The 25,638-nt window shown below is 44.0% G+C and overlaps 1 protein-coding gene across 1 annotated transcript in view; it reads right to left on the bottom strand.

Moving 5' to 3' along the window:
- Positions 1–24,781, bottom strand: part of LOC137344660 (synaptonemal complex protein 3-like) — a 32,741-nt gene extending 7,960 nt beyond the window's left edge. Inside the window, exons 1-4 of the mRNA XM_068007785.1 lie at positions 24,649–24,781; positions 19,377–19,464; positions 12,661–12,695; positions 3,613–3,730 (exon numbers count right to left, since the gene is read on the bottom strand). Of these exons, the coding sequence (XP_067863886.1) occupies positions 3,613–3,730; positions 12,661–12,695; positions 19,377–19,464; positions 24,649–24,781 (374 nt within the window). The remainder of the gene's footprint in view (positions 1–3,612; positions 3,731–12,660; positions 12,696–19,376; positions 19,465–24,648) is intronic.
- Between the last annotated feature and the right edge of the window lie 857 nt (positions 24,782–25,638).

The raw sequence follows: 25,638 nt of genomic DNA, 5'->3' as shown, positions 1-25,638 counted from the left end.
TAGATAAAGTAGGGAAAAGAATGAAGACTCCAGAGATGACAAGTGAGAGAACTAAATACAACAGAGGGTGGGAGATGAACCAGAAATGACCAAGGACAAAACAGGAGAGATGAGCCAGAGATGGCAGCAGCTCACTAACTCCTGTGGCTGGATCTACCAACGAGCATTGACATCTGATGTTTCCCAGGGCTCTGAGTCTGATAAATCCGAACAGATGAGCCCAGTGGCATGGATAGGAAAGAGCACGACTGCTCGGACTACCGGACCTATTTACTTCTTCTGGCAGAGTCAGACTGGAGAATGGGGGAGCAGCAGACCTGCGCTCAATGGCAATAGGTGGGCTAGTACAAGATTTATATCTGGAGGGTCTAGCCAGTCTTAAGCATGGTGAAGGTGCGTCAATACGCCTGAGAGAGGGAGAGACTGTGCCAGGAGCAGAATCGTGATGCAAATATTTCTTTCCTAGTACTCTTGGATTTCAATCTCCATAAAGTGGTAAAAGGACAAAATTGATAACCTCATAGATTAATTGAGATTATTTTTCCAGGCTCCCTTCCTAAAGCAGAACATCAGGGTATATCACCTCAATGGATCTTCAAGGAGTAGAACAAAAGCAAAATACTGCGGATGCTGGAAATCTGAAATAAAAACAGAAAATGCTGGAGAAGCTCAGCAAGTGAGGCAGCATCTGTGGAGAAAGAAACAGTTAACGTTTCAGGTCGAAGACCTTTCGTCAGAACTGGAAGATGTTAAAAGAGTGAAAGTTTTTGAGCAAGTACAGAGCCAGGGAAAGGGGGGAGGGGAGGAAAGAACAAAAGGGAAGGTCTCTGATAGGGTGGAGGGCACGAGTGTTTAAATGACAAAAGGGATGATGGTGCAAGGCAAGGGAGGTGGTAATGGGACAGGTTAAGAAACAAAAGATTGATCAGGAGTGGCTGTAAATGGCAATAGCAGAACCATTACCAGCACTAGCTGACCAAAAAAATGGGGGCAGTGGTTATGATCTGAAGTTATTGAAATCAATGTTGAGTCCAGAAGGTTGTAAAGTGCCTAATCGAAAGATATGGTTCTGTTCCTCGAGCCTACTTTGAGCTTCACTGGAACAGTGTAAGAGGCAGAGGACAGAGAGGTCAGAGTAGGAATGGGACGGGGGATTAAAACGGCAAACGACCGGCAGGTCAGGGTCGCTCTTGTGGACAGAGCAGAGGTGTTCAGACAAGTGATCACAGAGTTTGCGTTTGGTCTCCCTAATGTAGAGGAGACTGTATTCTACACGGTATACCAAATTGAAAGAAGGACAAGTAAATCGCTGCTTCACTTGGAAGGAGTGTTTGGGGCCCTGGACGGTGGGAAGGGAGGAGGTGAAGGGGCAGGTGTTGCATCTCCTGCGCTCGCACGGGAAGGGGCCGTGGAAAGGGTGTTGGGGGTGAGGGAAGAGTGGACCAGGGTGTCGCGGAGGGAGCGGTCCCTTCGGAATGCAGAAAGGGGAGGGGAGGGCAAGATGTGTTTGGTGGTGGGATCGCGCTGGAGGTGGCGGAAATGGCGGAGGATGATACAATGAATATGGAGGCTGGTGGGGTGGAAGGTGAGGACAAGGGGGACCCTATCATGGTTCTGGGAGAGAAGGGAAGGGGTGAGGGCAGAAGTGTGGGAAATAGGACGGACACGGTCGAGGGCCCTGTCAACTACAGAGGAGGGGAATCCTCGGTTGAGGAAAAAGGAAGACATATCGGAAGCACTGGTGCCGAAGGTGGTATCGGACATATCGGAAGCACTGGAGCCGAAGGTGGTATCGGACATATCGGAAGCACTGGTGCCGAAGGTGGTATCGGACATATCGGAAGCACTGGTGCCGAAGGTGGTATCGGACATATCGGAAGCACTGGTGCCGAAGGTGGTATCGGACATATCGGAAACACTGGAGCCGAAGGTGGTATCGGACATATCGGAAGCACTGGAGCCGAAGGTGGTATCGGACATATCGGAAGCACTGGTGCCGAAGGTGGTATCGGATATATCGGAAGCACTGGATGGGGAGATTCACAGCACAAAGATTACCATAATTCTGGTTAAATTGGATATCTGAGCGTCGATGTGGAAAATTCATACTGGTGCAGTCAGGGGGAGGTCTTGCATCTGATACTACCGTGACTGTAGCCATCAGACACAATGCACAAAATCATTCTGCTGAGGGCTAAAGTTGGGATTTAGGGACAATGTTGGAGCAGAGTAAATACATACATTACAATGGAGAATAATACTGATATTGAGTGTGCAAAATACAAATGTTCCTTGTACTAACAATATTCATCTTGATCAGAACAAAATAAAGTTATCCCTGGAAATGGAATACATTTCTCCAAGAACGTTTGTTATCCGATAGGAAAACTAGCAAATGGAAGCTAAGGGGAAGAAATGCCAGAACAGAGGTGGAAGGTTCATTTGGTGAGCTAGTCAGATCAGCTCGGCCACACAATAGGTAAAAACCACGATCTTCTCAAACAATAAACAAGGCCATCTAAACCATGACAGATTTCTCCGTTTGCCATTTCTGCAAGTGCTTGGGGAAAAGAGGAAATGAAAGGTAAGCACAGAAAAAACTGCTGCTTACTGAGAATGATGATCTATCAAGAACCTGTAATCTTTTTCAGATAACCCCATAATTGTGATTTCCCCGTGCAGTTTAGGAGGGAACACTGCTGTTCAGATGAAGGAGTTGTCAAATCACCAACCAGTGACTGTCTTTTATTTTTTGGATAAGGGGACAGAGAGTTAACTGTAGTCTCTTTGGGATTGAATTGGCTTCAAGATGCCATGCTTGATGACAAGAGATGGCAACCAAGTTGATCTGTCTGTGTCAGACTTGGAAATCCTCTACTTGAGCAAGTACTCCTGGTTAACCTAGCCTGACTAGCTCATTGATGCGACCTGGAGGGGTACATCCATCACTGGGGTCAGGATTCTTCTCACTCTGCTCCAGGTAAGCCTGCTAGCCAGTGCTCTAATAGGTAAGGTGGTCCTAGCTCAACAAGCAGTGGAAAGCTCACCAGTGCTCTGTGCTGGTAAGCAATATTCGTATAGATGGTTAATTCCCAACAGTTCCTTACGCAAACTTTGGGGAAAGGAGGCAGACCTAAACCTTGCTGTTGCCCACCTGCACCACGTTCTTTGAATTTAGGTAAATGGTCTTACAAAACAAGTCTGAAGTAAATGGAAACTTTGCTTTTGTGGATTTCTTAAGTTTGGTTTGGAGGCTGTTAAACATGATGAATTTCTGCATATGCCAGATATCTAGCTGACCAAAAAATAAATCTAATTCAAGTATTAGTTATAAAGCACAGTAATGTACACAATATGATTATGCTGAAGCTTAGAAAATTCTGGCTAGGGTTAGAGTCCCTTCGGGTTCAGAACTGCAAGATAGAACACCCAAAACTGCAACAATTGACAACAATCCCAGCACAGAATGGGTCTTTAACATATATGTCATCAAGAGGAGATATGGGCCAATTCCTTTTTCTACACCACATTTTGCATGCTTTAGCACTTTTTATACGAATATGCAGAATGAAATAAATGAACAGGTACTGAAATAAATTTTCTCTGCATTACCTTTCTTCTTGTTGCACTTTCCAAATCTGCTCAATCTTTTGGTTGCTGGTCTTTAATGAAGATTTGGTGTACACCTCCAGACGTTTCTTCTTAGCCAGGATAGCCTTATTAATATCAGCTGTACCGGAATTAACAGGAAATGAGAACACATAAAACTGACCTAGAATCATAACATGTCCATGTCGCCCAGTTTATACCACTAAGCTAGTCCCAATTGCCTGCACTTGGCCCATATCCCTCTATACCCATCTTACCCATGTAACTGTCCAAATGCTTTTGAAAAGACAAAATTATACCCGCCTCTACTACTGCCTCTGGCAGCTCGTTCCAGACACTCACCACCCTTTGAGTGAAAAAATTGCCCCTCTGGACCCTTTTGTATCTCTCCCCTCTCACCTTAAATCTATGCCCCCTCGTTATAGACTCCCCTACCTTTGGGAAAAGATTTTGACTATCTACCTTATCTATGCCCCTCATTATTTTATAGACTTCTATAAGATCACCCCTAAACCTCCTACTCTCCAGGGAAAAAAGTCTCAGTCTATCCAACCTCTCCCTATAAGTAAAACCATCAAGTCCCGGTAGCATCCTAGTAAATCTTTTCTGCACTCTTTCTAGTTTAATAATATCCTTTCTATAATAGGGTGACCAGAACTGTACACAGTATTCCAAGTGTGGCCTAAGTAATGTCTTGTACAACTTCAACAAGACATCCCAACTCCTGTATTCAATGTTCTGACCAATGAAACCAAGCATGCTGAATGCCTTCTTCACCACCCTATCCACCTGTGACTCCACTTTCAAGGAGCTATGAACCTGTACTCCTAGATCTCTTTGTTCTATAACTCTCCCCAACACCCTACCATTAATGGAGTAGGTCCTGGCCCGATTCGATCTACCAAAATGCATCACCTCACATTTATCTAAATTAAACTCCATCTGCCATTCATCGGCCCACTGGCCCAATTTATCAAGATCCCGTTGCAATCCTAGATAACCTTCTTCACTGTCCACAATGCCACCAATCTTGGTGTCATCTGCAAACTTACTAACCATGCCTCCTAAATTCTTGCTATTACACTTTGACCCCTTAGTGTTTAACCCCCAACACTAGCTGAAAGTTTCTCCACTTGTGAATATGCCTCAATGACTCTCCTGTCAATATCAGCATTCTGCTCATTTCACGACTAAGCATAGAGATTACTCGATTTTTTATGACTCATTTCCCTGGTTCAGAGTTACAATAGGAGACCTTCTTTAGAATCATAGAAAGGTTACAGCATGGAAGGAGGCCATTTGACCCATCGAGTCTGTGCCGGCTCTATGCAAGTGCAAGCCAGCTAATCCCACTACCCCATCCTTTCCCCGTAGCCCTGCAATTTTTTTCCTTTCAAGTACTTATCCAGTTCCCTTTTGAAGGCCATGATTGAATCTGCCTCCACCACCCCCTCTGGCAGTGCATTCCAGATCATAACCATAGAAGAACTTGGAAACAGGCCATTCCGCTCATCCAATACTTGTCAGCATTTACCCTCCACGCAGCAAACAATCCTAATCGCATTTACCCAGCCTGTTCCCACATCCTTTTCCTTCATCCACCTATCCAATCTAATCCTGAATGTTGACAGTTTCTGCCTCAACCACTAACCCTGGAAGTGAATTCCTTACAACTCTAAACCAGTTTCTCCTCCTCCTCTCAGTTCTAAATCTCTTACATCTAATCTTGTATCTTTGGCCCATCATTCTAGACCCCTCAACTACTGGAAACAATTTGCTTCTATCTACCCCGTCCCATCCTTTCATAATTTTAAACACTTCTATCATATCTCACCATAACCTATGCTGTTCTAATGAAAAAGCCCCAATTTTTCAAGTCTTTCTTTCTATTTGTATTTCCTCATACCAGGCAGCATCCAAGTGAACCTGCACTGTACCCTCTCTAAAGCCTCAATATCCTTTCTACAGTATGGAGCCCAATACTCTGAGAACCTAATAACATTTTGTATAGGCTCATTATCTTTTGGTTTTTATATTCTATGCCTCTTTTGTGTAATTTTGAGCACCACACTTTCAAATGGACACTGATGCATTGGGGAGCATGCAACAAAGATATATCCAGCCCTTAAAGGAGAATCTAGGGATATGGGGTCTAAACTGTAGCTTGTGGGCCATATGTCCCTGCAAACCCTGATAACTCAGTTTTATTTCTGCTTATATTTCCAACTTGTTGAATTGTGTGGGCCTGGAGTTTTGGAAAGTTTATTCTTAGTGCTGTTGCCTGACTGATACATAAATCCTAAAACATCTCAATCTGTTAGCATTGGCAGCATGAGATATATGCAGTTCAATGGGAACATGCATTTCAACTTTACATGTAGCTGGTGAGGCTCCACTGCATTCACCTAAATCTGTAACTGAAGGCAAGATGATCACTCTAGGGAGAGTACTTTCTGTTCCATGGTCTTATTGGAAAACAGCAGATATAAAAAGGTCACCAACATTTAGAAAAAGCTCATAGAGCAAGCCTGCCATACTGACTCTCCTTGCATCAGCCTCCTCCGGTGACATCTCTAAATAGTAGGCTTCCCAGAGTGGCTCCAGTGGTTTGAATGTGGGCTGCAAGTTCAGACCCCCGTTAAATGAGCCAACAGCTGGGTATGGTTTTTACTTGACCCGGATGTTTAAAATAATAGATGATGTGAAAGTTAAGCGAGAATAGAGATTAGAAGATTTTTTTCCAACATAGCGGATAGTTGGAAGAGACTCCCAGCAAAAGCTGATGTGTCAATGAGCTCTTTCATAAATGAACTGGATAACTGGTTAAGAATAGACTGAAGGTAATATGGACAGATGATTAAATACATCACAGGGCATGATAGTTCCTGTGCTGCTGCGGCAGAAAGGGATGTGGGGGACAGCTGTCCAGGGCTGAATGGTGGCAATGGATAATTAACTTGAAATTTTACTTTATAGACTAGACTGTTCCTCATCTGAGGAAGGACTGGCCTCTTCTCATTCCATGCTTAAATTCTCACTGTTCCTTATACATCCAATTCAATACTGTGGCTCTTAGATAGAATATAGCAACTATGGATAAGATCATGAGATTTAGATTGGATTAGGCACACTATATACAGATTTATGCACTTTTCTTGATGCTCTCAGGGTGAGGTGTTGGGTGTGTTCACCAGGACACTCCCTGTAAGCTGTGCTGAGTATTTTTCCCCTTCAAGATGCTTCTGTAACTATACCAATGGTGGTTGGGGGTAGGGAAGAAAGAAGGTTATTATATGTCGCAGATTTGGCATTTGATACATGCTAAACCCTGGCTCTGCTCTAGAACAGCTGCTTTAATACACAAGTGTTTACAGGCATTCTGTGAATGCTGGGAGTTCTTGATTCGCACCATCTGAAATCTAATCTCTTGTTATTTTTGACAAGTATGTGGTGTCTGCTTCTGTACTGCAAAAACAAAAAAAAGTATTAACGATATTAAACCAAGCATAATTCCTTTTAATTTTTAAGAGGTAAATACTGCGACTCCCTCTTTAATATTAGATGCTCAAGCAATGACTCAAAGAATTTCTAATTCTTCTGAATCGGACGATTTTAGATTTAAACATGACCACACTTCTGTTGACATTTACAGCCGAAACACATTTATTAATGATCACGTTATCTAATAGGCGTTTCTGCTACAATATTCTAACAATAGTGTGCTGAGAGTTCGGTACGTGTGGGAGTTGAAGGGTTAATCTCTTTAAGGGTTAATCTCTTTAAATCTAGTGCATATTGCTTCAACTGTTTAAGGTCAATTTAAAAGTTTAAATTTCTAAGTTTCTGTCTGGCTTCAGCAGAGAGCTGCTGTAGCAAGTTAATTGGTTAGCTAGATTCAATTGGTCCCTGAAGGTGGGGCAGGCCTGACTCATCTGAGTCTCAACTGTAGAAATACAGGGGCCTGTCAGTGCGGACAGCACGGTGTGAGGACAACACAGTGTGCTGAGAGTTCGGTACGTGTGGGAGTTTGGTGAAGTGGGGGAAGGAGGTGCTGCTTTGCCTTGCTTTTCCTGCAGAGCGGTAGTGGACCTGAGAGCGGTGAGCGGCGGGAGAGAGCGAGACCAGAGCGGGGATAAAAACAGCGCAGAGAGAGCGAGAGTCCAGTCGGTGAGCGGCGGGAGAGAGCGAGACCAGAGCGGAGATATAAACAGCGCGGAGAGAGCGAGAGTTCAGTCGGTGAGCGGCGGTAAAGAGCGAGACCAGAGCGGGGATAAAAACAGCGCGGAGAGAGCGAGAGTTCAGTCGGTGAGCGGCGGGAGAGAGCGAGACCAGAGCGGGGATAAAAACAGCGCAGAGAGAGCGAGAGTCCAGTCGGTGAGCGGCGGTAAAGAGCGAGACCAGAGCGGGGATAAAAACAGCGCGGAGAGAGCGAGAGTTCAGTCGATGAGCGGCGGGAGAGAGCGAGACCAGAGCGGAGATATAAACAGCGCGGAGAGAGCGAGAGTCCAGTCGGTGAGCGGCGGGAGAGAGCGAGACCAGAGCGGAGATATAAACAGCGCGGAGAGAGCGAGAGTCCAGTCGGTGAGCGGCGGGAGAGAGCGAGACCAGAGCGGGGATATAAACAGCGCGGAGAGAGCGAGAGTTCAGTCGGTGAGCGGCGGGAGAGAGCGAGACCAGAGCTTACTCTGAGAGCGAGACTCTGAGACCAGCGGCAGAGTTCAGGGTGACGTCACCAGTCAGAAAGTGACGCGGCACAGGGGAGGCAGCTGATTGGTGAGTAGGTTCAGGTAAGTATTTCTACCATTTTACTGTAAGTAAAGTAATAAGAAAGGGAAGATCTGCAGGTTTTATAGCAGATAGTGTTTTTTTTTAGTGAACCTAGGTCCCTAGTATAGTTAACATTTTCTAATTTCAACGTAATTTAAAAGGGGTAACTAAGCTAAGGCAAGTCATGGCAGCAGACCTCGCACCCGTGATATGCTCCTCCTGCAAGATGTGGGAAGTCATGGACACTACCAGTGTCCCTGCCGACCATGTGTGCGGGAAGTGTGTCCACCTGCAGCTACTGACCGATCGTATCTCGGAGCTGGAGCTGCGGGTGGACTCACTGTGGAGCATTCGCGATGCAGAGAAACTCGTGGATAGCACGTTTAGCGAGTTGGTCACACCGCAGGTAAAGGGTATACAGGCAGGAAGTGAATGGGTGACCACCAGGAAGAGTAAGAGATGCAGGCAGGTAGTGCAGGGGTCCCCTGTGGCCATCTCCCTCTCAAACAGATATGCCACTTTGGATGCTGTTGGGGGGGATGACTTATCAGGTGAAGGCAGCAGCAGCCAACTTCCTGGCACCACGGGTAGCTCTGCTGCACAGGCTGGGAGGAAAAAGAGTGGCAGAGCTATAGTGATAGGGGACTCAATTGTAAGGGGAATAGACAGGCGTTTCTGCGGCCGCAACCGAGACTCCAGGATGGTGTGTTGCCTCCCTGGTGCAAGGATCAAGGATGTCTCGGAGCGGCTACAGAACATTTTGGAGGGGGAGGGCGAACAGCCAGCTGTCGTGGTGCACATAGACACCAACGATATAGGTAAAAAAGGGGATGAGGTCCTAAAAGCAGAATATAGGGAGTTAGGAGGTAAATTAAAAAATAGGACCTCAAAGGTAGTAATCTCAGGATTGCTGCCAGTGCCACGTGCTAGTCAGAGTAGAAATAGGAGGATATTTCAAATGAATACGTGGCTAGAGGAATGGTGCAAGGGGGAGGGATTCAAATTCCTGGGACACTGGAAACGGTTCTGGGGGAGGTGGGACCAGTACAAACCGGATGGTCTGCACCTGGGCAGGGCCGGGACTGCTGTCCTAGGAGGAGTGTTTGCTAGTGCTGTTGGGGAGGGTTTAAACTAAAGTGGCAGGGGGTTGGGAACCTGAGCAGGGAGAGAGAGGAAAGCGTAACAGGAAGGGACAGAAGGTATGGAGTAATAGGTAAAGTGTTAAAAAAGGAAAAAGCAGGAACTAAGCGTCACAAAACAGATTTGAAAGTTCTTTATCTGAATGCACGTAGCATTCGTAATAAAATGGACGAGTTAACGGCACAAATAACTACGTATGGGTATGATCTTGTGGCCATTACAGAAACATGGCTGCAGGGTGACAACGACTGGGAATTAAATATGCCAGGGTATTTAACAATCAGGAAGGACAGGCAGGAAGGAAGGGGAGGTGGGGTGGCTATGTTAATAAAGGAAGGAATCACTGTAATACAGAGAAATGATATTGGGACAAAGCATCAAGATAATGAAACAGTTTGGGTGGAGATAAGGAATAATAAGGGAAAAAAAACATTAGTGGGCGTAGTATATAGGCCTCCTAATAGTTGCAACTCTGCTGGAAGAAGTATTAATCAGGAGATAGTCGGGGCATGTAATAAGGGAACAACCATAATTATGGGGGATTTTAATTATCATATTAACTGGACAAATCAAATTGGGCAGAGCAGCCTTGAGGACGAGTTCATTGAGTGCATCAGGGATGGATTTCTTGAGCAGTATGTAACTGATCCTACAAGGGGGCAGGCAACCTTGGACCTGGTCCTGTGTAATGAGTCAGGATTAATTAATAATGTCCTAGTTAAGGATCCCCTTGGAACGAGCGACCACAACATGGTTGAATTCCATATCCAATTAGAGGGTGAGAAGGTTGATTCTCAAACAAGCGTACTGAGCTTGAATAAAGGAGACTATGATGGTATGAGAGCGGAATTGATTAAAGTGGACTGGGAAAATAGATTAAAGGGTAAGACGGTACATGAGCAGTGGTGTTCATTTAGGGAGTTATTTTACAACTTTCAAAATAAATATATTCCACTGAGGAAAAAAGGGTGTAAAAGAAATGACAGCCATCCGTGGCTAAGTAAAGAAATCAAGGATAGTATCCGACTAAAAACAAGGACATATAAGGTAGCCAAACTTAGTGGGAGGATAGAAGATTGGGAATTCTTCAAAAGACAGCAAAAAGTAACTAAAGGATTGATTAAGAAAGGGAAGTTAGATTATGAAAAGAAATTAGCAAAAAATATAAAAACAGATAGCAAGAGTTTCTATAGTTATATAAAAAGAAAAAGGGTGGCTAAGGCAAACATAGGTCCCTTAGAGGATGAGACCGGGAAATTAATGGTGGGAAACATGGAGATGGCAAAAATGCTGAACAAATATTTTGTTTCAGTCTTTACAGTAGAGGACACTAAGAATATCCCAACACTGGACAAACAGGGGACTCTCGGGGGGGAGGAGCTAAATACGATTAAAATCACTCAGGAGATGGTACTCAGTAAAATAATGGGACTCAAGGCGGATAAATCCCCTAGACCTGATGGCTTCCATCCTAGGGTCTTGAGGGAAGTGGCAGTAGGGATTGTGGATGCTTTGGTGATAGTTTTCCAAAATTCCCTGGACTCAGGAGAGGTCCCGGCAGATTGGAAAACTGCTAATGTAACACCGTTATTTAAAAAGGGTAGTAGGCAGAAGGCTGGAAATTATAGGCCAGTTAGCTTAACATCTGTGGTGGGTAAAATTTTGGAGTCTATTATTAAGGAGACAGTAACGGAACATTTAGATAAGCATAATTTAATAGGACAAAGTCAGCATGGCTTTATGAAGGGGAAGTCATGTCTGACAAATTTGCTTGAGTTCTTCGAGGATATAACGTATAGGGTGGATAAAGGGGAACCAGTGGACATAATGTATTTAGACTTCCAGAAGGCATTCGACAAGGTGCCACATAAAAGATTATTACTTAAGATAAAAAATCACGGGATTGGGGGTAATATTCTGGCATGGGTGGAGGATTGGTTATCGAACAGGAAGCAGAGAGTTGGGATAAATGGTTCATTTTCGGACTGGCAACCAGTAACCAGTGGTGTTCCACAGGGGTCGGTGCTGGGTCCCCAACTCTTTACAATCTATATTAACGATTTGGAGGAGGGGACCGAGTGCAACATATCAAAATTTGCAGATGATACAAAGATGGGAGGGAAAGTAGAGAGTGAGGAGGACATAAAAAACCTGCAAGGGGATATAGACAGGCTGGGTGAGTGGGCGGAGATTTGGCAGATGCAATATAATATTGGAAAATGTGAGGTTATGCACTTTGGCAGGAAAAATCAGAGAGCAAGTTATTTTCTTAATGGCGAGAGACTGGAAAGTACTGCAGTACAAAGGGATCTGGGGGTCCTAGTGCAAGAAAATCAAAAAGTTGGTATGCAGGTGCAGCAGGTGATCAAGAAAGCCAACGGAATGTTGGCTTTTATTGCTAGGGGGATAGAATATAAAAACAAGGAGGTATTGCTGCAGTTATATAAGGTATTGGTGAGACCGCACCTGGAATACTGCATACAGTTTTGGTCTCCATACTTAAGAAAAGACATACTTGCTCTCGAGGCAGTACAAAGAAGGTTCACTCGGTTAATCCCGGGGATGAGGGGGCGGACATATGAGGAGAGGTTGAGTAGATTGGGACTCTACTCATTGGAGTTCAGAAGAATGAGAGGCGATCTTATTGAAACATATAAGATTGTGAAGGGTCTTGATCGGGTGGATGCAGTAAGGATGTTCCCAAAGATGGGTGAAACTAGAACTAGGGGGCATAATCTTAGAATAAGGGGCTGCTCTTTCAAAACTGAGATGAGGAGAAACTTCTTCACTCAGAGGGTGGTCGGTCTGTGGAATTTGCTGCCCCAGGAAGCTGTGGAAGCTACATCATTAGATAAATTTAAAACAGAAATAGACAGTTTCCTGGAAGTAAAGGGAATTAGGGGTTATGGGGAGCGGGCAGGAAATTGGACATGAAGCTGAGTTCGGATCGGTCAATGCCCTGTGGGTGGCGGAGAGGGCCCAGGGGCTATGTGGCCGGGTCCTGCTCCGACTTCTTGTGTTCTTTAGATTTGTGGTTGGGATCAGATCAGCCATGATCTTATTGAATGGCGGAGCAGGCTCGAGGGGCCGATTGGCCTACTCCTGCTCCAATTTCTTATGTTCTTATACAATAAAAGCACTCACCTCCAAATCGTTCAAGCATGGAGGCCACATCACCTCTACAAACACAGATAAAAACAATTAATCCAGGTCTATTCACCTGCACTGGCCATCTAATAGTGGCAGAGCATATTCAGATCTAACACCATCAGTTAACAGCAGCCTGTATAGGTTGTATGGTCAGACTCGTTTATAGGATTAAAGTTAAACTAAATAAGTGATGCTTTTCAGGGGGAGAATTCTGAATGTATCAGGGCTCGTACAGCAGAAATATAAATGGGTTTACATGTTACGTTAAATTTTGCAATCAGGGAGGAGGGGCGCACAGGGGAAGGGGAGCTTCTGAATGACAGTTCTGATGCTGTTCCCCTTACTCTACCAGGACTGTCCAAAATCAGATACAAAGTCTAAAAATGCAGCTTGAGGGATTTGTACCTTCTGGTCACCTAGTGCAGTGCACTGCTCCAAGTACAATTCATTTCATCAGGAAGCAGAAATGCACAGCAGAAACAGGACACAGTATTTATCACATGAATGAGGCTTGCCTCTTAACTCACAAGCTATGATCGAGCTCTGTAGGGCTGTCTCATCAGTGTGATATTTTCTGTTTACAACTGGGTATCTAAATTTCAGTTTTCTTTTGCAAAAGGTTTCAATACAGACATTTTTCTTTTCTTTTACTTTCTTTGGGAATCTTTTACCAGTTTTAGTGCAAACCTGAGCAGAGTGGGCTTAAATTCTGGCAAGAGGAGTTGGACCAAGTCCAAGAGTAGCAGTGTCCTAGCAAAAGCAACCTTTTAATGCCCCATTTCTGATCCTGATATTTCTAATCAGGAAATACACAGCAGTGCTGTCAACATTGAGACAGGTTCATTTTGCACGGAGACCCTTTATCAGAATGTTCAGACAAGGGTCTACACCCTAAATGCTAATCTGCCATTTCTCTAACAGATGGCAGCGGGATACTGCTTGAGACTTTAGAGTAAACTCAGGGACTATGAGAAGAGATCTAGGGAGGACTGAAGTAGAAAATTAATATATTTTTCATAACCATTTTAAGGAGGAGTAAAACTCAGACCACAGAGGCTGAACAAGGAAGTCAAAAATAACTTACTCAATCAAATTACTTTAATAAGATACACGCTGAAGATAATTAAAATGATAATTAGAAGAACTGGGAGCAGAAGAAAGGCGGATCACAGAAAGCAGCAAGAAATAATTTAGTTATTCCAGGACTATAGAATTAAATACCAAAGAGAGATTTTTAAAACTGCAACTCAAATAAAAACAGAAGTAGTACAGAGCAGTCAGTCAGCATCTGAAAAGAGGACTGACAAGTTTTGGGTGGAGATGTGGGTCAGAACATTCTGATAAAGAGACCCCACACAAAACAATCAGCCTATCTTTTTGGATGCTTACAAAACAGCTGTCCAATTGCAGCCGTTTCTGCTTTTAGGCCATTTAAGGGTTGAGCTGGCTGAAATGTCAGATTATCAGGAAACAGCAGGTTACTTAACTCAATTCTTCACATAAAGCTTGACTTATAAAGACCGGATAAATGATACATTCAGTCATTTTGGCCCAGAAAATCTATATTAAATAGGGTCAGCAAAACAAACTTAAGGAACTAAATGGTCTACATTCTAGAATCCACAAGGATGCTATCACAGTGGAGAAAAGTAGAACTGAGTTACAATATTGTACTTAGGGGGTAGAGTCAGGTGTACCTGGTCTTTGTACAAAGCTTATTGTACTCATATGGGTACATTATTAATTACAGTTTTGTCTCCTGAATCAGTGGCAAAATCTTTAAACAGATTGCTACTGCTAATTTTGACACTGCAAATAAAAAAAATACGATTTCTGGCAGCATCTTGGATATATACGTATAAAAATTGTACTGAGCCCTGGGTTTGGTACTGCACTGGAGCCTCTTTGGTGTATATGTGGCACTATGAAAAGCTATAATAAGTCCAGTGAACAAACTTAGGACAAAACAGTTTGGTGCTACTAAACCGCAAAAGAAATAAATAATCAAATCACCTAACATGGAACGATTATAAGTGGTGCTGCACGTGGATATAAAGTACCACAGTGTGAGTGGGAGACTGCATTATCAATCCTTTGCTCGCTCCTCATGGGAGCAATGCTGTGCAGACATGGCTGGATGGGGCGTCCTTACCAGGTCACTGATGCACGCCTTCTGACTACCAGGCACAGAGCAGCAACAGTAGTGACAAGGTGCAAGCTAATCAATGCCTTCTCAGAGGTACAGATAGAACCTGTGAAGGGATAACAATGGGGGAGAAACACCTGCAGGTGCATGAACTTTACTGGATGGCAAATACACTCGCCGAGAAACAAACACCATCAGTTCCTGCAAAACATCCAATAGTGCAGCTCAAATTCTTTGTCTGATGTGAATTTATATGAAGCTGAGATTTTCAGATTACTATAATTTCAAACTGAAATTCAAACATCATCAGTGAAAAGTGTTTATCTTAGTCTGTAAGTTGGGGTTTCATCTGATATACTCCTCAGAACTCAAAGCCCATCACAATTCACAAAGCATGAGAATAAGGGACAGGATCCCTTGTTGGCTCAGCGAGGTTATTGGGCGAGTAGCTAAGCCATACAAATCTTATAATCAATCCTCCCTCTGTGTTTAGATAGCTGATCTCAGCTGGAGTATCAGTAGGGGCACCACAATTAGCCTCAGCACCCCTAGTTTGCGTCAGTATTTACACTTTGAGTCAGTATTTACAGTTGAAAAAGAGGATAGCATGCCGGAAATCCCAAGAAAACTTACACTGAATCGGGGACAGGGACTCAATAAAATTAACATAAGTAAAGCAACAATAATGAAGAAAATAATAGCACTAAAGAGTGACAAATCCCCAGGACCAGATGGTTTCCATCCCAGGGTTTTAAAGGAAGTAGGTGAGCACATTGCGGATACCCTAACTATAATCTTTCAAAGTTCTTTAGATTCAGGAACTGTCCATCTATATTGGAAATTGCACATATCACTCCGCTTTTTAAGAAAGGAGAGAGAGGGAAACCGGGGAATTATAGACTAGTTAGTCTAACATCTGTTGTGGGGAAAATGCTGGAGTCCATAATTAAGGATAGGGTGACTGAACACCTCGAGAATTTTCAGTTAATCAGAGAGAGCCAGCATGGATTTGCAAAAGGTAGGTCGTGCCTGACAAACCTGATTGAATTTTTTGAAGAGGTGACTAAAGTAGTGGACAGGGGGATGTCAATGGATGTTATTTATATGGACTTCCAGAAGGCATTTGATAAGGTCCCACATAAGAGACTGTTAGCTAAGATAGAAGCCCATGGAATCGAGGGAAAAGTATGGACTTGGTTAGGAAGTTGGCTGAGCGGAAGGCGACAGAAAGTAGGGATAATGGGTAGGTACTTACATTGGCAGGATGTGACTAGTGGAGTCCCGCAGGGATCAGTCTTGGGGCCTCAATTATTCACAATATTTATTAACGACTTAGATGAAGGCATAGAAAGTCTCATATCTAAGTTTGCCGATGACACAAAGATTGGTGGCATTGTAAGCAGTGTAGATGAAAACATAAAATTACAACGCGATATTGATAGATTAGGTGAATGGGCAAAACTGTGGCAAATGGAATTCAATGTAGACAAATGTGAGGTCATCCACTTTGGATCAAAAAAGGATAGAACAGGGTACTTTCTAAATGGTAAAAAGTTAAAAACAGTGGATGTCCAAAGGGACTTAGGGGTTCAGGTACATAGATCATTGAAGTGTCATGAACAGGTGCAGAAAATAATCAAGAAGGCAAATGGAATGTTGGCCTTTATATCTAGAGGACTAGAGTACAAGGGGGCAGAAGTTATGCTGCAGCTATACAAAACCCTGGTTAGACCGCACCTGGAGTACTGAGAGCAGTTCTGGGCACCGCACCTTCGGAAGGACATATTGGCCTTGGAGGGAGTGCAGCGTAGGTTTACTAGAATGATACCCAGACTTTAAGGGTTAAGTTACGAGGCGAGATTACAGAAATTGGGGTTGTATTCCCTAGAGTTTCGAAGGTTATGGGGTGATCTGATCGAAGTTTAAAAGATATTAAGGGGAACAGATAGGGTGGATAGAGAGAAACTATTTCTACTGGTTGGGGATTTTAGGAGTAGGGGGCATAGTCTAAAACTTAGAGCCAGACCTTTCAGGAGCGAGATTAGAAAACATTTCTACACACAAAGGGTTGTAGAAGTTTGGAACTCTCTTCCGCAAACGGCAATTGGTACTAGCTCAATTGCTAAATTTAAATGTGAGATAGATAGCTTTTTGGCAACCAAAGGTATTAAGGGATATGGGCCAAAGGCAGGTATATGGAGTTAGATCACAGATCAGCCATGATCTAATCAAATGGCGGAGCAGGCACGAGGGGCTGAATGGCCTACTCCTGTTCCTATGTTCCTCAGGGAGTGGTGGGGGAAGAAAGGAGAGAAGAAAGAGAAAATAAAATCAGGCAAGGCTGCTGCTCCTGATATCTATCCCATGGCCACTGCTGGAACTGCACATGTGAACGTTGAGGGAAATCTAAGAGCTGCCTCAACCCTGATGGCCCTGTTGATACTCACCATCAACACTCATGTGAATAAAGGCCACTTGAGTGAGGTATCAGATGGGGCTTCGTGCCACGGAACCAAAGTACAGTAAGGAGTCAATATCTTCAGGAGGGGAGAGGAGGGGAGGAATTTGAAAACTAGAATCAGGGATAAAGCTACCCTCTAGTTAAATATGGCAGGCCTACCAGAATTCTGTTACTTCACAATCCCCCACAATGAGCTGCAATCTTGCAATTCAACAATATCCACTGACGTTTAGCAGCAGTCAGCTGAGGAAAGAGTCGCTGCTTATGGTACAAATAATATCCCCATTACATAGTTTGGGGGTAGAAGCAATAATTTTTTTATCTTAAGAAAAAGTAATGAGAGGCCTGAACGCGATGGAACACCTCTAAATAGCATACTCGAAATGGAATGCCCTCGCCAGGCATGCTGTGCCAGAAGACATGATACATATTTAAAGTCATCATTTTTGAACAAGGTGCTATAAGTGGTGTTAACTTACCATCTATTTATAAATAGTTAAATGTGGAAAATGCTTATGTGAATGAAGCTAGCATTACTGTGCACCATGTGCTGGCTGTTGAACATCATTAATCCTGTACGGCTGCATATCTCCGAACAGCTTTCCAAATATGCATGTTTCAACCATTTGGAGAAGGCAGTGTATAAACAATGCAATATTACACAAGATTAGACTACATATACTCATGCAATAAAGTCCTCCCTTGTCAGGTATTATTTTGGCACAAGCTGAGAGTCACATTTAAAAGGATTATAAATCAGAAAAAAAAATTGAGAAACAAAATTATACCTCTCAATGAACTGTATGTATAGTTAACAACTGACGACCATACTAGAACCGAACTGAGCACAGTACTCGCACACAACCCATAGTCTAATAGAACACATCAGGAAAAGAAGTTGACTGCAGCGTCCCCAAGTGCCAGGATCTCTTGCACAATTGTGAAAGCTCATTTTACCTCAATCCCAGTTTATTATAACACTCAGAATTACTGTGATTATGAAGCTGTTTATTGTCAGGTTCCCACAGAACTCTATATGCCACAACTATAAGCCATAGAACCATAGAGGTTACAGGACAGAAGGCGGCCTTCGACCCATCGTGTCTGTACCGGCTCTTTGCTAGAACAATCCAAAACTAATCCCATTTGATCCAGGCTCTTCCCTGCATCTTCTTTGGCTTCAAATATCAGTACAGTTTTCAGTTAAAAGATGCACTTTTGAGGTACTCATAGGGAGTAGTTGAGGTCTCTGCCTCAACTACTCCCTATGGCAAAGCATTCCATATTCCAATAATCCTCTGAGTAAAGATATTTCTTCTAACCTCTCTCTCATGGTGGCAATTGTGAATTGATGAACCCCCCTCGTCACTGGCTCCCCAAACAGAGGAAATAGTCTTTCCCAACTCACCTTGTCAAAACCCTTCATAATTTTAAAAACCATTATTAAGTCCTCTTAGCCTTTCCTGCTCCAGTGGGAATAGTCCCAGTATCTCCTTGTAACTAGTTTCCTATCCATTTTATTATCCTGGTGATCCTCACCGTATGACCTCTATGGCTTTAATGTCCTTTCTATAATGGGGTGCTCAAAACTGTACAAAGTACTCTAAATGGCCTAACCAATGTTTAGTATAAATTCATCATTACTTCTCAACTCTTGTACTGTATGCCCCTATTTAGAAAATCTAAACTGCTGTTGGTCTTTTTTATGGCTTTATCTACCTGCACTCACACTTCCAGGAAATTATGTACAGGTTTCAAGGGGGGGGGGGGGGTTAAAAATACCTCAGTAGCATTACTGGCAAGAACCCTATCGCCATACGTGTATTACTTCTTATTGTACTTCCTAATAAAGATGGAGCTGAGAGAGGAAAAATATAGCAACTACATTAGGCCACTGAAATGACATACAAAGCCAAATGTGTATGCATTTTCTCTCCATGGCTATATGGACACCTTTTGAGAATTTCTGTTAACTTATAGCTTCTTCCCCTCCCCCCATTCTTGAGTTCAACATATCCACTATAAACACGCACTACACATAACACATCATATACAAAATGAATGGTTAGTCTACTCTACACATTACTGCTCAGACTGTCTTACCCAACATTAATGTCATCCATTTCCTCTTCCTGATCAGTCACTGCACTGGATGCTGGCCGTTTCCTCCCAAGCTGCATCGTGGCCTCCTCTACAAATATAAACATTCCTATGATCAGACAGCTGGCACAGAATGCTAAAGCTTTTCACGCTAAATATGGCGACATGTAATCTCAAGACGGCATTCTTAAATAGCCAATCTTTTGTTTCTTATTAGTATATCAGGTTGAAAATTTCACTCAAGACAAATGAAGATTATATCTATAGTTTGAATTTTAAATTTCTGCAGATTTATTCCTCAGATGTACTTATTTTATATATAAAACACACATGGTACTTTCTCTAGTGGCCCGGATTACAAACAAGGGTATGGCCCTCTCTCTTGGGTACGATAGCAACGTATTTATTTCCTTATCAACTTCTCAGTGGAGTCTCAAACACAAATTTTAAAAAGTGTGGATTTGCCATTTTAGTTCTGCAGGCTGCATTTTAGAAGGTATCACTGACACCAATAAAGTCCATGCAATAGCTGCTGTAACACTAGAGTGTGCCAGCCAGATGTCTGCACAAATCATAGACGTTTTACAGTATAGAAGCAGTTTTTAAAAATTTGTTCATGGGGATGTGGGTGTCGCTGGCAAGGCCAGCATTTATTGCCCATCCCTAATTGCCCTTGAGAAGGTGGTGGTGAGCCACCTTCTTGAACCGCTGCAGTCCGTGTGATGAAGATTCTCCCACAGTGCTGTTAGGTAGGGAGTTCCAGGATTTTGACCCAGTGATGATGAAGGAACGGCGATATATTTCCAAGTCGGGATGGTGTGTGACTTGGAGGGGAACGTGCAGGTGGTGTTGTTCCCACGTGCCTGCTGCTCTTGTCCTTCTAGGTAGTAGAGGGCGCGGGTTTGGGAGGTGCTGTCGAAGAAGCCTTGGCGAGTTGCTGCAGTGCATCCTGCGGATGGTACACACTGCAGCCACTGTGCGCCGGTGATGAAGGGAGTGAATGTTTAGGGTGGTGGATGGGGTGCAAATCAAGTGGGCTGCTTTCTCCTGGATGGTGTCGAGCTTCTTGAGTGTTGTTGGAGCTGCACTCATCCAGGCAAGTGGAGAGTATTCCATCACGCTCCTAACTTATGCCTATTGTGTGTCTATTTGGCCCATCGTGCTGTGCTGGCTCCCTGCTAATTGTGCAGACTGCTGGGTCATTTCTAACATAAGACCCTCGGTATTTTTGTGCGACTATTGGTGCTAGCATCTCTGGAAATTGTGGATCAGCTGAATCCAAATCTGACATCCTGCCAGTCAGTCCTTTTGTTATAGATCGGCAGCATTTGCCTCACTGAAGCTGATCTGCTATTCTGCCCAATTGCTATTGGTGCGCAGCAATAAAAATCCAGATCAGACAGTACTTTTTAAAAATTTATTCATGGGTTGTGGGAGTCACTGGCAAGGCCAGCATTTATTGCCCATCCCTAATTGCCCTTGAGAAGGTGGTCGTGAGCCACCTTCTTGAACCGCTGCATCCAGCATATTCCAGCAGATAGTGGGTTCATTGGATGTCTAATTGTGTTAATGCCCAAGTGAGTCTCAGTTATCTGCACTGCTGTCTCCCTGTATTTGACAGAAAGTATAGTTCAAATTAAAAACTTTTTTGTATAACATACATTTTATATATATGTTGGACAGTGCCAAAAATAGAAACACAAGGGGAATAAAAGCTAACAATCTAAGACTAGTTAAACTCATTTTGTAAATACTTCAGTTACAACTTCAAATATACACCTAACTAGTGCACCTGTTACTGGTACACAAAGGCTTACTTACCATTTGGGAATACACTACAATTAGTGGGCAGTGTTAAGATTGTAAATGTACAGAAACACATGAGCTGCAGGGCCCCACAGCTGCTTCGTTACTTCAGATATATAGATAGGAGGTACAACTAGCCATGTCATTCCTGTAAAGTTGTTAGGCAGAACTCGAGCCATTTATATCTACACAGTGAATGTTATCTTTGATACAAAATATAACTTGTGTCATGGAATCATTTGTGCGTGATACAACATTCCAATCAAGATGACACCACATAAAATTATCCCTCTCCTTCACTCACTCCTACCTATCCTCAAGTTCCCCTCCTTACAGCTGTTTCTGTACCACTTTGGGCTACAGACCACAGTGTTTTCTTTATTCAGAAGATGCCTTATTTACTTAAGTTACTTGGACTAATCTACATTTTTATCTGTGCAAATATACTTTTAAGTGTGAGCACATAAAGGCATGCTAGTGCTGAGTAATGCAGCACATGCCCACTTTGGATACCCAATGTCAGCATCAAGCACTTCCAACTCTGATGTAGCAGAGCCAGATCCAGGATAAAGTTCCTTTACTTCCGTCTTAGCTTCAATCTCAGGAGAGCACCCACTACAACATATATGTGACTTTTTATCAATTCCTAACACAAGCCATCCTTTTGAGTAAGATTGCCAATGTAGTTCACACCTACTAGGAACTGGGTACAGAACACCCAAAATCAATTTACATAGGTATCTCACAGCCAAAAGAAAGGCAAATTTGATTCTATCATTTGGTTGCACTCAAATCCAGTCCCAAAAGTTCACTAACCAGCTGCGCCATATACAGAGTGGTCTCAGGATGTCAAAGGTACTGCATCTGTAGGTGATGTGTGACATAACATTATGTGACTAATTGGGTACAATGGGGCAGCATCTAACTGAGCCCTTAATAATCCACTGGTGTTCCTTTCTAAAGAAAACTCATGATTGTGGCCTCCCAGAAAACCGAACAAACAGAACTGTAAAACAACCTATGCAATCTGAATTCGATAGTGGTAAGTTCTGAATGAAAGGATATGTGCAGAAGTTGTTAGAATCTGTCCACTAACTTTGTGATGGTGGCCTTGTTGAAAAGGAAAAATATGCACTGAAAACGCAACTGTGGGTCTTTGTGAAAGAATATGTGTACTCAAAGTGCAGAAGCTACTAAATGACTCTCTTGGTGGACCATGCGATGAACAGTTGAAATGGAAACCGAGCCGGCAGAGTGCAGCACAGCCCCACGAAGCACCAGACCCAATCGCCATCAGTACCCCCCTCCCTAGACTACAAATTGTCCCTCCACTGAGCAGGAACCAGAGCTTCCCCCCACCCTCCGCAGAGAAAAGTAACTTACCAATGCAGACAGAAACCTATAAGCAGTCTGCTGATTCAGCTGAGCGATCAAGAAGCGAGGTACCTCACCCTCTCGACCCCCATCCACAAAGCTGGGATGTGACCAAATATCAACATCCCATCAATCTAACCCCCCAGCTGCTCTCATGAGCATTAATTGCAGACCAGGACCATAAACCCACTGAACAGAAATTCTGGCAAAGGACGGAAGGCTCATTTGTATCCTCAAACCCCCACCACACTTAGCAGATGTTCCAGGTTTGAACCATAAAGCCACAAACACCCCCCTTCCCGATCATGGGGTCCCTAACTGGACCCCAAGCCCCTCCCCACTAGATTTCCCCCGTTATTGAGCAGACAGAGTAAAAGAAATCCTTTCACATCCCAGCACTGAATGCCCCCTCCCCAGAGCAGAAATATTGTGAACACACCTCAACTCACTTTGTATTTCCCCCCACTGAGTAGATACGTGCTACACCCTCCCCCGCAACTGGGTCCCCTTCCTTCCCCCACTGAACAAAGATGAGTGGAGTGAACCTCCCTTCACTTGGCAGCACCCCCCCACCACTTTGCACAGAAGTGATCAACACCCCCCATTGAGCAATATCGAGGCTTTCGAAGCCCAGAGGAAAGAAAAAAGACCTCAGAACGTCCCAAAACGCTTCACGGACAATGAAGTACTTTTGAAGCGTAGTCACTGTTGTAATGTAGGAAACACAGCAGCCAAATTGTGCACAGCATGATTCCCCAAACATCAATGTGATAATGACAAGATAATCTGCTTTTAGGTGTTGGTTGAGGGATAAATATTGGCCAGGACACCAGTCCACTACAAGCACCATACAGAGCATCATTCAGTTGTTTGGAACCCACACTCCAGGCAATACCCCCTCCCAAGGGGTTCAGATTCCACACACCTCCCCCCTCCCACACCAACCAGGTGATCAGAGCTCACATCCCTCAGCCGAGCAACCCATACACTCCCAATGAGCATCATTTGGATGAACAAACCCATCCTCCCCACCAAGCTCATCATCCCATCCGTCCTCTTCCTTCCTCTCTCCTCCTCCTCCCTTCCCTCCCTCCTGTCTCCACCTACCTCATTTCCTTCCCACCACTGTCTCTCCCCTCCCCCTCTCCCTTTCTTCCCTCCTTCCTTTGCCCCACCCTACATCCTCCCCCTCCCTCCCCTACCTCTTCCCAACTCTGCCCCACCCTCATCTACCCTCCCTTCCCCCACGCTGCTGCTCTTTTCCTTCTCCCCACCCTCCTCTACACCAATTCCCCACCCTCCTATCCACTTCCTTTCCTCCACCCTCCTCTCCCTTCCTATGCCCTACGCTCCTCTTCCACTGTTCCCTTCCCATAATCTCCTCTCCTGCTCCCCTAACCCTCCTATTTCCCTCACACTTCTTCCCCAATCCTGCATCCCCACCCTCCTCCTTCCCATATCCACATTTTCTCCTTTCCATATCCCTACTCCTCTTCTCTTCCCCCTCCCTTTCCTCCTCCTTCACTCCCCTTCTCCTCTCCACACCTGAACTCCCTGCTCTCCTCCTCCCTCCTTCCCTGTCCCCTCTCCTCTTTCTCACCCTCCCGCCCCTCTCCCACTTCCGTTATATCGGTAAACTAGCAGTCAAACGGTGACAGGATAGCCAGTTAATCTGGTATTGGTGGGGTTGGTTAAAGGAGGATATTGGTCAGGACTCTGGGAGAACTCCCTGCTCTTCTCTGGAATATGCCTTGTGATCCACCTGACCCAGCAGACCAGGCCTTGGTTTGACGTCTTATCTTCGTAATTAGAGAGCAATTGTTAATCTTGGGTTCTCTATTCCACGCGCAGCACCATATAAGTGCATAGGTTGATTATAGGACACTCAGTATGCTTATGGAAACTGTCTTTTTGCTATGAACACAAACCAGAGGTGTTGGGAGAAAGCCCAAACTATCACGCTGTCGTGCTCAGTGGCTTCAGGAAGTAATGAATGCTGCTGGACATCTCACTTGGAACAAAATTAAACACAAATGTAATTAAAACTTCTTTTTCTAAAAAAAAGTGCCCTAGTTGGCTCATAACTGTGCATTACCTAGCTGTTCAGTCTCATAGCTGCTCCCCAACTTTTTCTCATTTTCTTCATTGAATGCATATAATGAATCATAGGTTGCTTTCTCCTTCTGGTTTTTAATAGGATTTCTTCGCCCTGTTGCTTTATGAGCCATATTTCAATCAAACCTAAGAACAAGTAAAAAGATACAACATAATTTTCAAAATCTTTTACAATACTTCCACAATGGATGGGAAAGAAAATCCAAACTACCAATGGCACTTTTCAAAAATAGTTCCAAGAGTCACCAGACAACAATAAACTAGTCATTAGCTTTGCATAATTTTCAAGTAGAAAGTTTTCTCTGAATGCTCTTCAGCTAATTCAACAACAAAACTTGCATTTATATAGCACCTTTAACGTAGTAAAACGTCCCAAGGCACCTCACAGGAGCATTATCAAACAAAACTTGACACCAACCCACATAAGGCCAAAAGCTTGGTCAAAGAGGTAGGGTTTAAGGAGCATCTTAAAAGGAGGAGAGAGAGGTGGAGAGGTTTAGGGAGCAAATTCCAGAGTTTAGGGCCTAGGCAGCTAAAGGCATGGCTGCCAATGGTGGAGTGATTAAAATCAGGGATAAGCAAGAGGCAAGAATTGGAGGAACGTAGAGATCTCAAAGGCTTGTAGGACTGGAGGAGGTTACAGAGATAGGGAGGGGTGAGGCCATGGAGGGATTTGAAAACAAGGATGAGAATTTTAAAATCGAGGCATTCCCGGACTGGGAGCCAATATAAGTCAGCGAGCACGGGGGTGATGGGTGAATGGGACTTAGTGCGAATTAGAATACAGGCAGCAGAGTTTTGGATGAGCTCAAGTTTACGGAGGGTGGAAGATGGGAGCAATGGTTTAGTTGTGTCTAGAGGATAGATGAGGGTTTCAGCAGCAGATGAGCCGAGGCAGGGGCGGAGACAGGCGATGCTACGGAGGTGGAAGTACACAGACTTGGCGATGGAGCGGATACGTGGTTGGAAG

Source organism: Heptranchias perlo, chromosome 27, assembly GCF_035084215.1.
Source record: "Heptranchias perlo isolate sHepPer1 chromosome 27, sHepPer1.hap1, whole genome shotgun sequence".
Taxonomy (NCBI): Eukaryota; Metazoa; Chordata; class Chondrichthyes; order Hexanchiformes; family Hexanchidae; genus Heptranchias; species Heptranchias perlo.
Note: the sequence above shows the minus strand (reverse complement) of the source record. Positions and strands in the feature narration are given on the sequence as shown.